We start from the raw sequence: 14,876 nt of genomic DNA on the forward strand, positions 1-14,876 counted from the left end.
TGTCCAACCTCCCTTGGTCAACTCCTGTTTTCTGACCACGGTGGTATTAGAGCATTCGAGGCCTAGGGAGTTTTTCATTTTCACGCATTTTCTGGCCCAGTCGTCCTTCCTCTTAAAACAATGATCACTACCACTACGACTCTAAAGCATTGCTAACCTATCTCCTAAAACGTGTGAATCAACAAGCAAATGTTTGAGTGTTATTTTACACAAGATACCTCTTGCAAAAGATAACGGAGAAATATTAATTCCTTTTTACCCATTTGTATTGATAATATAGCATAGTTGACATTTATTAACGGGCATAATTTAATTCTTAATATTAATGCCGTAAAGCGTGCCTAGCTTCTCTTCGTTTTACTTTCAATCTTTAATTTTCCTCATTCTTTCTTTTTGCCTTTATGTTTCATTGTTAATTGTTTCTGTGTCTACAGTTATGTTCTTAGTTTTTAGTTTTCTTTCACTACTTTTATCATAAGACGATTTCTTGTCATTGTTCTTTCACATTTTTATGTTTGCATTATCCTACTCCATTGTAAATACGAGTATATATTTTCATTGTGGAACTCTGTAATTCGGCTTCTCGCTGTTTTGGTTTCCAAAATAAATAAATAAATAAATAAATAAATAAATAAATAAATAAATAAATAAATAAATAAATAAATAAATAAATTAAATAAATAAATAAATAAATAAATAAATAAATAAATTAAGTGCTTTTTTAGGTTAGTGCGTATTTTCGTAATTACCTAATCCCAACATTTACGAGATATATTTTCTGTTAAATCAAAGTCAGTCAGATGTTCTGAGTGTAGATGGCTGCACACCAATTATCTGCCAGTTAATTTCCATAATAAAGACTCCCATCTTCGTAGCCTAACAATTGAGTCGTCTCTGAGATCCTAAGTTCGAATCCCATCCTAACTGCAACTATTCTAAATGTTACGGGGCTACCCGTGGACCAGCAGAGGTGAAAGAAGGTGCCGGTTTGAATGGGTCTAACTACAATGTCATGAATTAATTTAAAACTTTAACAAAGGTTATATTTCTTTAGAATTTCAAAAAATCAACAAATAACAATGTAACAGGTACCAGTAGTAATAAACAAGTCTAGGAAAGACAAGACCTGTGGTATCAACAGATCTTGGGATTCAAGCCCTCGCTTTACAATTCCTGAGCTCCTAGCTCAAATTTACAAAAGACACAAATTTACACCAGGGCAGAAATCTCTTCATACCTGGAGCGCTTGCTCCCAACATGCAATATCCAGCCTTCAAAAGGCATTCAGTAATTTTACTTTGAAAAAAACTAACAGGCCTCAGTTTTCAAGCCTACTCAAGGCAACACCAAATATATCTTACATCTTTTGGCCTTCCATGGCCCAGCTTACAAATTGAAACAGGGGTATCTCGTACCCAACCTATAGGGCCTTCGTGTAAAAAGAAATAGCAGTTAAATAAATGACCCGAACACACAGTGAAAGGAGGCGAATGTTTGCACTCCTAGATATGAATTCTTAAAACCTAAAGGGCACTAGGCCGATGAAACAGGGCCTATTCCCAAACTATGGAGGTGACTCGTATAAGAAAAAAATGTCATTACGGAAAGGAACAAAACCAGTTACAAAACGTAGTCACCTCAAACCAATATGAAGGGGAGCTCGAGAGGGTTCGTCACTCTCTATCCTCGATTTACAGTGAAAGATTTTATGAAGTTATTACATAAGCCGGCAGAAGTTACACTTTCAGAAAAGTAGGTTGCATAGTTAAAGTTTCGGACCTCTCCCTCGGGTAAACTGCAGAGCTAGCAAGAAATAAAGATGTTAATTGGCCATTACCTTGTCGGTGTACTGCTGCCTGATGAAAGAGGTGTCTCCCGCCTCCTGCTTGACACACACATTAAGTTAGATGACGATCAATTGGCCAAGAGACGTGAAAATCCGCAGTTTATAAACCCTCGTGGAAAGTTCGAGAACTTTCATGAATAATCAAGACACACCCACAGGATTTTATTGGTTACATTCAAACGTGACACTCAGAATCGGGGAAGAAGCCTGTGATGGGCGGAAAATTAATTACAGATATTCGTGATTGGCTAAATTCAAAACTGGTGGAAAGAAAAGATAAATATTGCCAACCCAAAAATAAGGAACATTAATTAGTTTAAAAAACGTATGAATATAAAACTTCTTTAAATCAAAGTTCACCCACTTCGCACCAGGGTGCATGATCATAGTTTTTGTAGTGACATCTGTTGAAGAAAGTCCAAACTTCTTGATGAAGGACAAACAAAACAAGTAGAAATTCACACAGTACTGGAAACTTCACAATAACAAAATTACGTCAAATTACTGTAGTGACTTCTTCTGAGTAAAGGTTTAAGTAGGTCTAGTTTCAAGTTCACTGTTTCTCTTGTAGAGGAGTTCTTTTAGGCGCAAGATTTAAATGCGCGGCGTTGGGGTGTACCTCCCGGTACACTAAATATAGGCTACTTTCCCCTAGTTTTCTCCTCATTCACCCTCAAAGTACAGTCGCACGTCATGGAGATACGGGAGACTGTATATTACAATACACTGATATTAAAAAACAACAACGATGATATAATTGAAACACATTTCTGAATAACTTACTAAATATTTATTTTTAGACGTGCACGCCTCAACTTAATTCCTGGAAAACGTATATTGCTATTTACCGCCCAACCCGAAGCCAGGGTTGTTTACATTTTGTCCGTGCAGCATCAATATGAAATTTATTGACAATGACTAGCTAATTGTTGTCATTACATCTGACATTTTCTTTCAGAGAAATTGATTTTTACTTTTTATAATTTCAGAGTAATCGGTCAAAATTAATTCATATTTTGAACAGAAGGAAAGTTAAGCCCCTCTTTTACACGTTGCGTGGACACTAAGGTGTTCATGTAAGGCTAATTGCAGTGCATGTATTCTTTTGTCATGAGAATGGATAACATAATTTGTTCTTTAGAAACATTTACTATTGTTTAAAATACGTAATAATGCTACACATCTGACCTACGTAATTATAATTTATGTTTTTCTTGTTTCAGATTTCCCCCGCGTGAAGGTTGGTCCGGATAACCCAGTTCGCGTGGAGAGAGATGGGACAGCCGTTCTGCAATGCACAGTGGACGCGAAGCCGAAAGTGAATAGCGTACGTTGGAGTCGCAACGGTCGTTTCATTGCCACTACTTTGACGCATACCATCTCTCGCGTCACGCTTCAGGATGCTGGAAAGTACACCTGCAGTGCAGACAACGGCCTAGGTCAGACTGGAGAAGCTGAAGTCACGCTGGACGTCCTATATGCACCGATTGTGACTATCGAAACAGGATCGGGAGCTGTCAACCATCGCGAGGCGGAAGAGGGCGAAAGTCTAGTCATCCGTTGTAATGTGTCGGCCAATCCTTCCCCTGATACCATTGAGTGGCTTAGAGATGGGCATCCAGAATTCAGACAACCTGGCAAAGCTCTGCGCATCAATAAAGTCACAGCTGAACACGCTGGACCCTATATTTGCCGTGCTGTCAACTATCTTAATCCCACAACACATCCTCAGAGAAGGTTAATAGAGAAAATCGGCAACGCTTCCATCACTTTATTAGTGCGACACAAACCAGGGCAGGCACAGATCTCTCCGGATAAACCTATTGCATCTGAGGGTTCTGGAGTAACACTGACTTGTTCTGCCAATCCCCCCGGATGGCCCCAGCCTCAGTATCGTTGGTGGAGAGATACGGAAGGAGCATTCAGTAGTAGTTCTTCAGCAACTGTACTAGCGACTGGCCCAAAGTACACCATCCCATCGGCACATCTGGGTAGCGAAGGCAGATACCATTGCCAGGCAACTAATGAAATGGGTCAAGGAAAATCTGCATCCGTCATGTTGGAAGTTCATCAGCCACCAAGGTTCCTTGGCAAGCTTCAGCCTCACCTAGTTCACAGGTTTGTTGAACTATGATACATTTTCATCCATTAAGGGATGGCAGCACTTTCTTGGGTTGTCAAAATCATTCCTAACTTGTAGAATTTATAACATCTTGCCTTCTTGGTAAATTATTCCAATCTCTAACTTTTCTTCCAATAAACAAATATTTGCACCAACAATTTGTCCTCTTGAGTTCCAACTTTATCTTCATATTGTAATCTTTCCTACTTTTAAAAACACCACTCAAATATATTCGTCTACTAACGTCATTCCACGCCATCTCTCCACTGACAGCTCGGAACATACTACTTAGTCAAGCAGCTCCTCTCCTTTCTCCCAACTTTTCCCAGCCCAAAACTTTGCAACATTTTCATAACGCTACTCTTTTGTCGGAAATCACCCAGAACAAATCAAGCTGCTTTTCTTTGGATTCTGTCCAGTTCTCAAATCAGGTATTCCTGGTGAGGGTCCCATACACTGGAATCATACTCTGGTTGGGGTCTTACCAGAGATTTATATGCCCTCTCCTTTACATTCTTACTAAAACCCCTTTTGTACCCTCACAACCATGTGCAGAGATCTGTACCCTTTATTTACAATAACATTTATGTCATTACCCCAATGAAGATCTTTCCTTATATTAACACCTACATACTTACAGTGATCCCCATAAGGAACTTTAACCCCATCAACCAGTAATTAAACCTGAGAGGGCTTTTCCTATTAGTTAAACTTACAACCTGATTTTTAATCCCATTTATCAACATATCATTGTCTGCTGTCCATCTCACAACATTGTTGAGGTCTTTTTGCAGTTGCTCACCATCTTATACCGGTAACTTATTTTTTACTCTATACAGTATAACATCATCTGCAAAAGGCCTTACCTCTGATTCCAGTTCTTCACTCATATAATTTATATATGCTGTATAAGAAAACATAAAGGTCTAATAATACTGCCTTGAGGAATTCCCGTCTTGATGTTTACCTACTCTAATTTTCTGAGTTCTGTTATCTAGAAATATAACCACCACCCATTTACTAAGAAGTTATTCAAAAAAGCATAAGAAATTTTCAGGAAAATGTTGTGAAATAAGAATTCCTGGACAACACAAGTTAATACAGTCCAACAGAGCATGATATTGATAATTTGTTAGTGGATCTGTTGTGTTACAATGTGATAATACATTTTGAGTATGTCCTCTTCAATTTTATCATATTCTTTTAATTCATATAGAGTTTGTTAATGTTCTGAAGAGGCCATTGATCTTTTTGAAACAATCTTAATAGTTTCTAGAAGAAACATAACACTGAGTAAAATTAAATCTATCATTCTGAAGTCCCCTACATATCTTTCCAACTTGAACACTTTTGTCATAGACTCACTCCAGCAATTTCTACAACCCTTTGACTTGCATGTTATTAAAATGTATTTAATTAATTAATTAATTGAGAATTGTAGTAACAGAAGATTTCTTTTCTTTACATCAGGGTTGGTGATTCTGAATTCAGCGCTACATGCAGTGCACAGGGTAAACCTAAACCGTCCATCAAATGGTTGAAGGATGAGCGTGAAATAACCAGCGATCCACGGATGTTGGAGATCACAACAGAAGAGTCAGAATTGGGTCGCAATGCTGTGTACACAGTGAAGAGTACGTTGCGGTTTGTGGGTACAGATCGACCCCATGGAAACCAACTGATACCCTCAGACCGTGGCATCTACTCTTGTGTGTTTGAAAATGAAGTGAAACGGGCTGAGTCAAGCATGCATCTTCTGATTGAACGTAAGTAGTTCTCCTGAAAACATCCTTAACTTATCTTGTGCTCGAAGGAGTGGTCAGATTTATATATTTCTTAACTAGCTGTTGTGGGTTAGTTTTTTGTGTAATTATAGAGCAATAATGCCATCTAGCAAAGATGAATGTCATCAGAAGAAACAAAGTACACCTCAACTAACAGCAGTAGTCAGTGTAATGCTACCTTCTATTGATAAGTTATAGGGGCTTGGGATATTGCATTTTGTTTTCTTTCAGCTCGGCAATATTAAGACATTCGGGGACTTTGCACTTTTATGATTAATCCCCCTCCTCATTTTTCAAGTGACCTTTCCTTTGTATTTCTTTCTCACTCCAAAAGTGATCTTCAATATGTCCTGTTAGTTTTTGTTGTCGTTTAGCTGGTTGACGCTTAAGCAGGGGTCCGGGAAAAGAATTGGAGGTGCTGCCACATAGATCTCTCCAGGGAGATCATCATCATTTCCCATTATCCAGCTGTAGCCAGGTAGGGACAAATATGGTTTCTCTCCACTTTCTTCGATCTTTCCACCACTCCTCCTCCAACACTGTGTCACAGTTCAGGTTTCTTTCTCTAATACTGCGTTGGATTGTGTCCTTCCATCTTAATCGTGGTCGTGTGCAGCCTCTCCTTCCTTGTATTTGCATTTCCATTGCCTTTTTTGGCATTCTTTCATCACTCATTCGCTTTATGTGCCCAAACCATCTTAATCGGCTCTTCTCTATTCTGTCATTCATTTTTTTCCACTCCAATTTCTTCCCGGATTTTCTCATTCCTTATTTTATTTCTTCTACTCTTCTGTATCATACTCCTCAAGAACTTCATTTTGGCTCCCTGTATTCAACTCTGATCCTTCTTTGTCACTGTCCAAGTTTCTGCTTTGTAAGTTGTTAAGGGTACAGAATACATCTTGTACATAGTTTCCTTTGTTTCCATTGGCACATCTTTGTCTCATAACATGTTTCTTATACTATGATAGAAACCGCTTCCAGCTTGAATCCTCTTACTAATTTCAGCATCCACTCGAGCATTCTCCATTAATTCACTCCCCAGGTATTTGAATGTCTCCACTACTTCCAGGGACTTGTCTGCAAGTCTCATCTGATCTTTCCCTTCTTTCTCCCCTCTAGTCATAACAAGAGTTTTACTCTTTTCTACACTTATATTCAATCCACATTCTTTGATCTTCCCATTCACCACATCCAACTGTTCTTGAACATTCATGTCCTCTTCTCCCCAAATCACAGTATCATCTGCAAATAACAACATGTTAATTTCTCTTTCTCCATATGCTACTTTTGCTGTTCTCATGATTCTGCAGAGAGAAAACTAAAAAATCTACATTTTGGCACTTAGATCATTTAGCACTTCCACTCTATTAATGTCCTTCCAATATAACAAAATTTAGCAACAACAGTTTATATATTAAGAGGCCTTCAAACCCAAATATAAAATAAAATATACCATTTTACTATAGCAACATCAATGATAAGAGCTTTCAAATGTAGAAGAGGCAGAAGAAAAACACACCATAAAACATTATGAACAAGAAAATAACATTGACATAAATGTTATTAAATCTTTTAAACAGTGTTATTTATATGTTTTACTGTCAATGTCAAGTTTAGATAATTTGTTAGCTGAAGATGTCTCATATACGAGATGAAACGTCCTAAACTAATATAATGTGTTAGACCGAAATATATGTAGGGCAAATAAAGTATTGAAAAAGTGGAAACTCTCTCTCAATTAAAGTTGATAGCCTGCGTGAAGTACTGGTCCCCCCCAGTTGTATCCCCAACCAAATGTCTCACCCTCCAGGACATTGCCCTCAAGGCAGTAGAGGCCCTTGCTGAGTCTGGGGGAAAAAACCAACCATGGAGGTTAAATAGATTAAATAAAATATAGTGCACCAAATCCAAGATAATAAATGAAGTATGAGGCAAAAACTGTAAGTGTACAGACAGAGGTACGATTTTGTTTAGGCTGTTTTCATTAGTAGGCCTATATATCATTTTTCATCTTGGCTCTTCTTTGTAACAAGTGTTTTCTTTTCTAAACTGAATTGTTGGACTGAACTGTTTTGTACTGACTGGGAGATCTCCTATTACAGTACTCACTTCTGTGTGTAATTGATGGATAACATTTTCTGATTTCCAGATGAACCCATTGTACTGCACCAATACAATAAAGTTGCCTATGATCTCCACGAGACAGCAGAAGTGGTCTGCAGAGTTCAAGCATACCCTCGTCCAGAGTTCCAGTGGAGTTATGGCACCAATGCAGCACCTTTGCTCATGAGTAGCGAAGGGCATTACGACATCAATACCACTGCCGAATCTCGTGACATTTACGCTAGTGTGTTGAAAATTGCAGACATCCGTGACTCAGACTATGGAGATTACTATTGTCGTGTTGCAAACTCGTTAGGTTCCATAAAGCCAGCCATAAGATTACAACGTAAAGGTCCGCCAGAGCGACCATTACATGTGAATGCAACTGGTGTTGGACCTAACTATGTTACCATACGGTGGGAGCCAGGATTTGATGGAGGTCTCCAGAACACAAAGTTCTTTGTTTCATACAAGAAACTTCCAATGGCTGTGGGAGATGATTTTACAGCTGGTGATTGTGTTGGACAAGCAAGGAGACTTAGTGGAGAAGAATGGCAGGAATTTGAGTGTCTCAAAAACAATCCATGCAATGTTTCTGGACTGGAACAACATCAGAGCTATATATTCAAGGTATGCCTTCAAATACTACTGAATCAATGATGACTTCTTTTAGGAAAATGACTCATTTCCTTTGCGGAATAACAAAAGATTTTAATTCCAAACCAATACAGTATAAATAATTTGCATATGATTTTTTATTTTAGGGATAGGCTTTGGAAAAAAGTTGATGTTATTGAAAATAAAACATCTTATTTAAAAACAAAGTATGTTTTTGTGTTGCAATAAATAGCAGCAGTTGTATTCAAAATATGTCTAATCTGTAGCTTTGAAATTGAAATAACGTTATTTAAGTCCGTATATTCTTCTGTATTTTGTAGATTTAAAAATTTCGTGGTTAAATCATGATAGGCTGTAGTAGAAAATGTGTAAGAGAGTTCAAGTAGATGGGTGAAAGAGCAAATGTGTTTTGACTTCTTTCCTTGAGTTTAGTGTACTTTAAATAATTATATCATGTCGATTAATATTAAAGCATCAATCTAAAAATTGGTTTTGTGTTGGTCTTTTCTTCTCATAATTTCTTCATTCTTTCATTGAGGTTCCTCCTTATTTATTTTGACCAGTTGATCTTGACACTTGAACTCTGTTTTTTCTAGAACCCATTAAATTCATCAACTTGTATTCTCTATTTCAGATCTCATTTGGGTTGATCCAAACTTCTTTCAACTTTTCTTGTTTCGTTATTTTCTTTATCAGTCCACATTTGATCATTCTGAAGAGTTGACCAAAAATCTTCAGTCATGTCTTGCGTACTGAACCTGCAATCTTCTCCACCTTCTTATACACATCTTCATTTTTCCTCTCTCAACATGACATTGTACCATCTATTCTTTTTTCTGGTCTGAGAATCTCTTTAAGATTTGATTTTCTTTCTTCTCTAGTTCTTCAATTTCTCCTTTTCTTGTTCACTATCAAGCCTTCAGAACTATAGAATCCTCCTGTCTCACAACTGATGTAGTGTTTGATCTCTGCATAAACACTGTATATGTATTGACTATTAACATTGACACTTAATTTCTTACTTGACAGGTAAAAGCTTTCAACAGTAAAGGACATAGCAACTACTCAGACGAGGCCATGGCAACAACTAAGGTGGATCGTATTCCACCTCCTCAAAGAGTCACCTATAACCCCAACACAAATCTGTTATTCATCAACACGCCAGCAACATGCCTGCATTTGGTAGGCATGGTGGAGGTTGGAATTGAAATGCCTAATGGAAACATTCAATGGAGGCATATAGGAGAACCGCTCAGAATGCCAATCGGTGCTGCGTCGTCTCATAAAGAGAAGCTCCCATCGTTAGACCATGTACCCATATCAGTGGGCCGGTCATTGGATGACGAATACATGGACAACTCACCAGCTCAAGGTCATGCTCTGCAGAAGACTCCCCATGTGCGAGTCAAGCTGTGTCTCAGCACAGATCATGATCACTGCAGCGGTTTCATTATGGCTGAAGGTAAGTCAATAATCTTAGTGTTAATATGGCAACCTTTAAATTGTTTAATACTTTTCAAAAATACATTAATATTTACATAATGAACCATTTAACTTAATGCTTGTTTAATTAAATGTTGACTGGAAAATTTCCAAAGTTTGTATTGCTGATATTTAAACAAAGATAGATTATGGAGAATTATAAATTTTCAAAATTATTCACAAAAATTTCAATTTCAACTAATGGAATCTATATTAAAAGCCAAATAATGCTACCAAATTATCTTTATTTTTGTTGTTCACTACTGTTATTTTATTTCTGTTTTGTTTTTCGAACTGTTGTATTTTTAAGAATGAATCGGTCAGTCAAACTATGAATGTATTACATGATTCCTTGTGTTTGTAGTGAATTCCTCATCTGTTATGGAAGCTGGAGCTCTTGCCATGCCCACACTCATTGCCATCATTGTGTCGTGTGTGGTGTTCGTCCTCTTCCTGGGACTTCTCTTCATCTTCTGCCGCTGCAAACGAAACCAGAGCAAGAAAGGTAGCGGCAAGGACTATGAGATGGAGACATCAACGTAAGTAATTTTAGATCACAACAAAAACAGAAGGGTTATTTATTTGACCAAAGATTTACTCGAAGTTGGGTGATTATTTCCAAGCTAAATTGATGATATCTTTGCCCTGTTGTAGATTATTTCAGCCTTCAGTGATTATCCCTCTCTTGCCATACAGACAGTTAACACAGTACTTACCTTTTGTGAAGTAGATTGGTCTTGAGAATATCCTTTGTAGAAAAGTGTGAAACACTGGTAATTACTGCACTCTATCATAATGCATAAATTTGTAGCAGTTTTTATTTAAATTTCTCTCTTCCCTGCAGATTACAGTAAGACAAAGAATACCATTTGTAATAAAAAAGTTATAATGTCGTTTACATGTTAGTTCGATACATTATCAAGTTTTCTATATCCATATGTAGTTATTATTCATTAACAGTATACTGTAAATGACTCCGCAGATTTCTATTGAACTTTTCAGTGTGAGAAAGGCCACTTCTTGGCTCGATAACCTGGAAATCGAGAATAATTTACAGAAATTTGGGATAGTTCCACAGCTGCCGATCATTAAGCCAAAGACAGAGTCTTTCTCCAAAGCGTATTTCTTTTTTCAATATTTTGCTGTCGGTTCATATATCTTTTCCTTCTCACAGTCAACTTCTTGTGACTGTTCAGTACCACATGCCCTTTGACATTAATTTACCTCTGTTTACCTCCCCTGATAGAAGCCATAGTAAAAGGATTTGAAACAGTCAAATAATCCACGAATTTTCAAACCAGTATCCTGTTACAAATGCAAATTTTAAAATAATTTTTGGACAGTTTTTCATATCCTTTTGGATGGTGGCTCTTTCTTTCTGTTCATTTGTACATATGTGGAAAACTGTCTCCAGGCTTTGTTAGATATAAGAGCAGTATCGTCTTGATTTCTGAATCAGACATTGTCACATGTTTATACTCCTCTGCTATGTAAGTCTGGTTTCAAAGATCAAATTATCAAAAACTCGATAGGCTATCCAGAAATTTGGCTTCAAATTCCCACTCTCAGATACAAAAGAATTACTGTATTACAATAAAATATAATTTGAGTATTCGAGCAACATAATTATACAAAACCCATTCTTATCCATCTAGAAGTTGAATGCTAGTAAGTATCATAACTGTAGAAGAAATAGCTACTGTATATAGAAGTTAGAATCTTAGCATTGCCTATGTTATTAATTGAGATTTGTAGATGCATCTGCAGTGAAAAATGAGGAACAAAATATCAAAATAATTATTCTTCTCCCACCACATCAGATCAAGACGAAGTGCTAATTGGTTGCTATATAATTATTTTACATCTTAAGTATTCATTTACTGTCTTTAATAATAACATAGGCATTGGCTCTAGTCTAGAGCCGTATGCTATCTGTAGCATACTTTGGCGTAGGGTGACCAGATATGTGAAGAAGAAGATTTATACCCATCTGCATGAATGCATATCAAGTAGAAGATATGACTTTTCAACTCAAAGAAGTGGGATTGAATTATTTCTGGGTTGACTCGAGAATCGCTCCGACTGTTGTAAACAATGTTGTGAAGCCAGTTCAGAACAGTTTATAATGTTAATTATTGATGTGATTTTTTAAGAACATTATTCTTCAACATTATTTATAATAACTGAAAGAAATTCCATTAATTCATAAAATGAACATTAGAAATGTTCTCCCTTGTTTTTGTGTCCAAGGGCTAGCAGCCCAGTAAGGATCTGTATTACATATTGCTACGTTGTTCTTACTCTTGATAATATTCCATCTTCAATCAGTTCTTGAAGTCAGTTCACAAAATTAAGTACAGTATATGATAACCTATGAAATGAATATTTTACCATTGGAGAGTATAATGGACTCTGTAGCCAATTGGTCAGCGTAGTAACGTTTGGTTTAGAGGGCCCCATATTCAAATCCCATCCAGGCTGATGATCTTAGATATACGGGTTATTCTAAATTAGTTACCAAAAAGTATATTTGGATAATTGCACCATAGCATCAAATTTTAAGTCTAGCTGGCAGATTTCCCACCACACACTCTTCTCACGTGTCTAACAGGATACACAATGCAGTCATCATGTAGGTGTAGAGTGATGTGGAGCGCCTGCAGTGCTGTCTGAGATACCACGAAACACAATCACAATTTACCATACAAAGAAGTTTCGGAGCAGAGTATCAGAAAGCTTTGCCACAATTTAAAGGCTGTCACAGGATGGTGTGACAGATTTGTGGAAACAGGTTCTGTGACATACTGAAAGAGCAAGGGTCTGTCTTGTGGCAGACCACGTTGTAGAAGCCAGAAGAGGAACATGTGCGCAAGGCCCAAAGAAGTCTACACCTAGAGCAAATTTGGAGCGGGTCATCCGGCATCCTATTGTATGAAGAATTTTGCAATGACAGATGCGGGGTACAAATTGCAACTGGCTCGTGCATTGAGTGATGGTGACAAGCAAAGACAGTTTGAATTCCTTGTGGAAGCCATATTAAACATTTGAAAACAAATCTTGAGGTTATGTCACTCTTGAGTATTGAAAACAAATTACATAAAATAATTATCCATACAGAGTTGTTTAATGTTACTTTCAGGTAACTAATTTAGAATAACCCTGTACATACTTCATGTTTAATGTACAGCTATCCACCTCCGTACCATAACTGTTAGTGCTATTAACTGCCGTCTTCAGAGGCCCAGATTTGATTCCCGGGAGTAAGACTGGTATGTGGTTAAAATAGTACATGAAGCTCACCTCCATTGGGAGTGTGCCTGGAAAGAGTTGCACCACCTCAGGTTGAGGGTACAAGTTTATTGTATAGCTAAATCCCTTCAATCCCAATCTTGATGCCATATTCAAAAGAACATCATTGTCAAGGAACCAAGTAGAAATGAATATGAAGAGCATGGATTATTAAATATGTCTGGCTTCATTGTCTTGGCCTTTCTGTTCCAGGTTCGATTCCTGGGCAGGCCGAGGGATTTTAATCATTGACAGTTAATTAATTCCCCTTGGTTTGGAGACTGAATTTTTGTCCTGCGACTCACACATCACACACAATACTATCCTCTACCACAACAACACACAGTCTCCATGTACGACAGACACTGCCCCCTAATCGGAGGGTCTGCTTTGCTATACAATGGAACCTTGGATTGCGAGCATAATTCGTTCCAGCAACATGCTTGTAATCCAAAGCATGTTTTCCCATAAGAAAGAATTGAAACGCGGATCATTCATCCACAACACAAAAATATCTATTCGCATACCATTTCTAAAACAAAATATAAGGTAAAACATATTAAAGTGCATATTTCCTTACAGTAGAATCATTGTTGGTGTGAGGGAGATGGGAGATGACATGAGAAGAGTTACTGTGTAGCACGAAGTTCACTAACGGAATCACTGCCATCTGTTGGCTCACTGGAATTGTTTTATTTTCGTGCAGCTTTAACGAGGAACCTGTCCAATGACTGTTGCTTTTGCCTCTTTTTGAGGATTTCATAAAAATGTGACATTGCATTGTCATTGAACTGATTCATCGCTCGCACTGCTACAGCCTTACTCAGGTAGTGTTTTTCTACAAAATTTTGCACCGTTTCCCACATTTTGCACTTCTCTTGAATCTCAGTTGAAGTGAGAGATTCCATTGACATTTCCACCTCCTCTTCCCCGGACGAGATCTCCATAACCTCCTCCTGTTGTTCGCGATGCAGGTCCATCAGTTCGTTTGTGGTCAGTTCCTGGCTATGTTCTTCCACCAGCTCGTGAATGTCCACGTCATTCACCTCCAGCCCCATAGTCTTCCCTAAGGACACAATTTCATCGACAATCGGCGGCTCATTGTCACCAACAATCCCCTCAAAGTCACGTCCAAGAACACAGTCAGGCCACAGCTTTCCCCAAGCGGAAGAGAGAGTTCTCTTGGTGACTCCATCCCAGGATTCATCGATGATCTTCAGGCAGTTCATGATGGGGAAATGATTTCTTCCAAACTCTCGGAGGGTAAGGTTTGTTTCTTCGGTCACTTCGAAGCATCGCTGAAATAGTGCTTTGTGTATAGCTTCTTGAAGTTCGAAATGACTTGCTGATTCATAGGCTGGAGTAGTAGAGTAATGTTGAGAGGTAGGAACCTTAACGAACTTGAATTCCTCCAGTAAGTCGCCCTCAAGGCCCTAAGGCCTGGAGCATGAGCAGGAGCATTGTCCATAACCAGTAAGACTTTGAGCGGCAGATTATTTTCTGAAAGGTATTTCTTCACTACAAGACCAAAGACCTCGTTCATCCATACAGCAAACGAACAGGGGAGGGGAAAAAGTAGGCACACACGACGCTCGTATTGCGGAACCTCACTCGTTTATCAAGTTATAAT

At 37.9% G+C, this 14,876-nt stretch overlaps 1 protein-coding gene across 1 annotated transcript in view; it reads left to right on the forward strand.

Annotated features, from left to right (window-relative positions):
- ed (echinoid) overlaps positions 1-14,876 on the forward strand; it is a 122,478-nt gene that overhangs the window by 94,590 nt on the left and 13,012 nt on the right. The window contains exons 4-8 of the mRNA XM_068229168.1: positions 3,070-3,964; positions 5,439-5,734; positions 7,905-8,488; positions 9,506-9,938; positions 10,323-10,497. Of these exons, the coding sequence (XP_068085269.1) occupies positions 3,070-3,964; positions 5,439-5,734; positions 7,905-8,488; positions 9,506-9,938; positions 10,323-10,497 (2,383 nt within the window). The remainder of the gene's footprint in view (positions 1-3,069; positions 3,965-5,438; positions 5,735-7,904; positions 8,489-9,505; positions 9,939-10,322; positions 10,498-14,876) is intronic.

Source organism: Anabrus simplex, chromosome 9 (assembly GCF_040414725.1).
Source record: "Anabrus simplex isolate iqAnaSimp1 chromosome 9, ASM4041472v1, whole genome shotgun sequence".
Classification (NCBI taxonomy): Eukaryota; Metazoa; Arthropoda; class Insecta; order Orthoptera; family Tettigoniidae; genus Anabrus; species Anabrus simplex.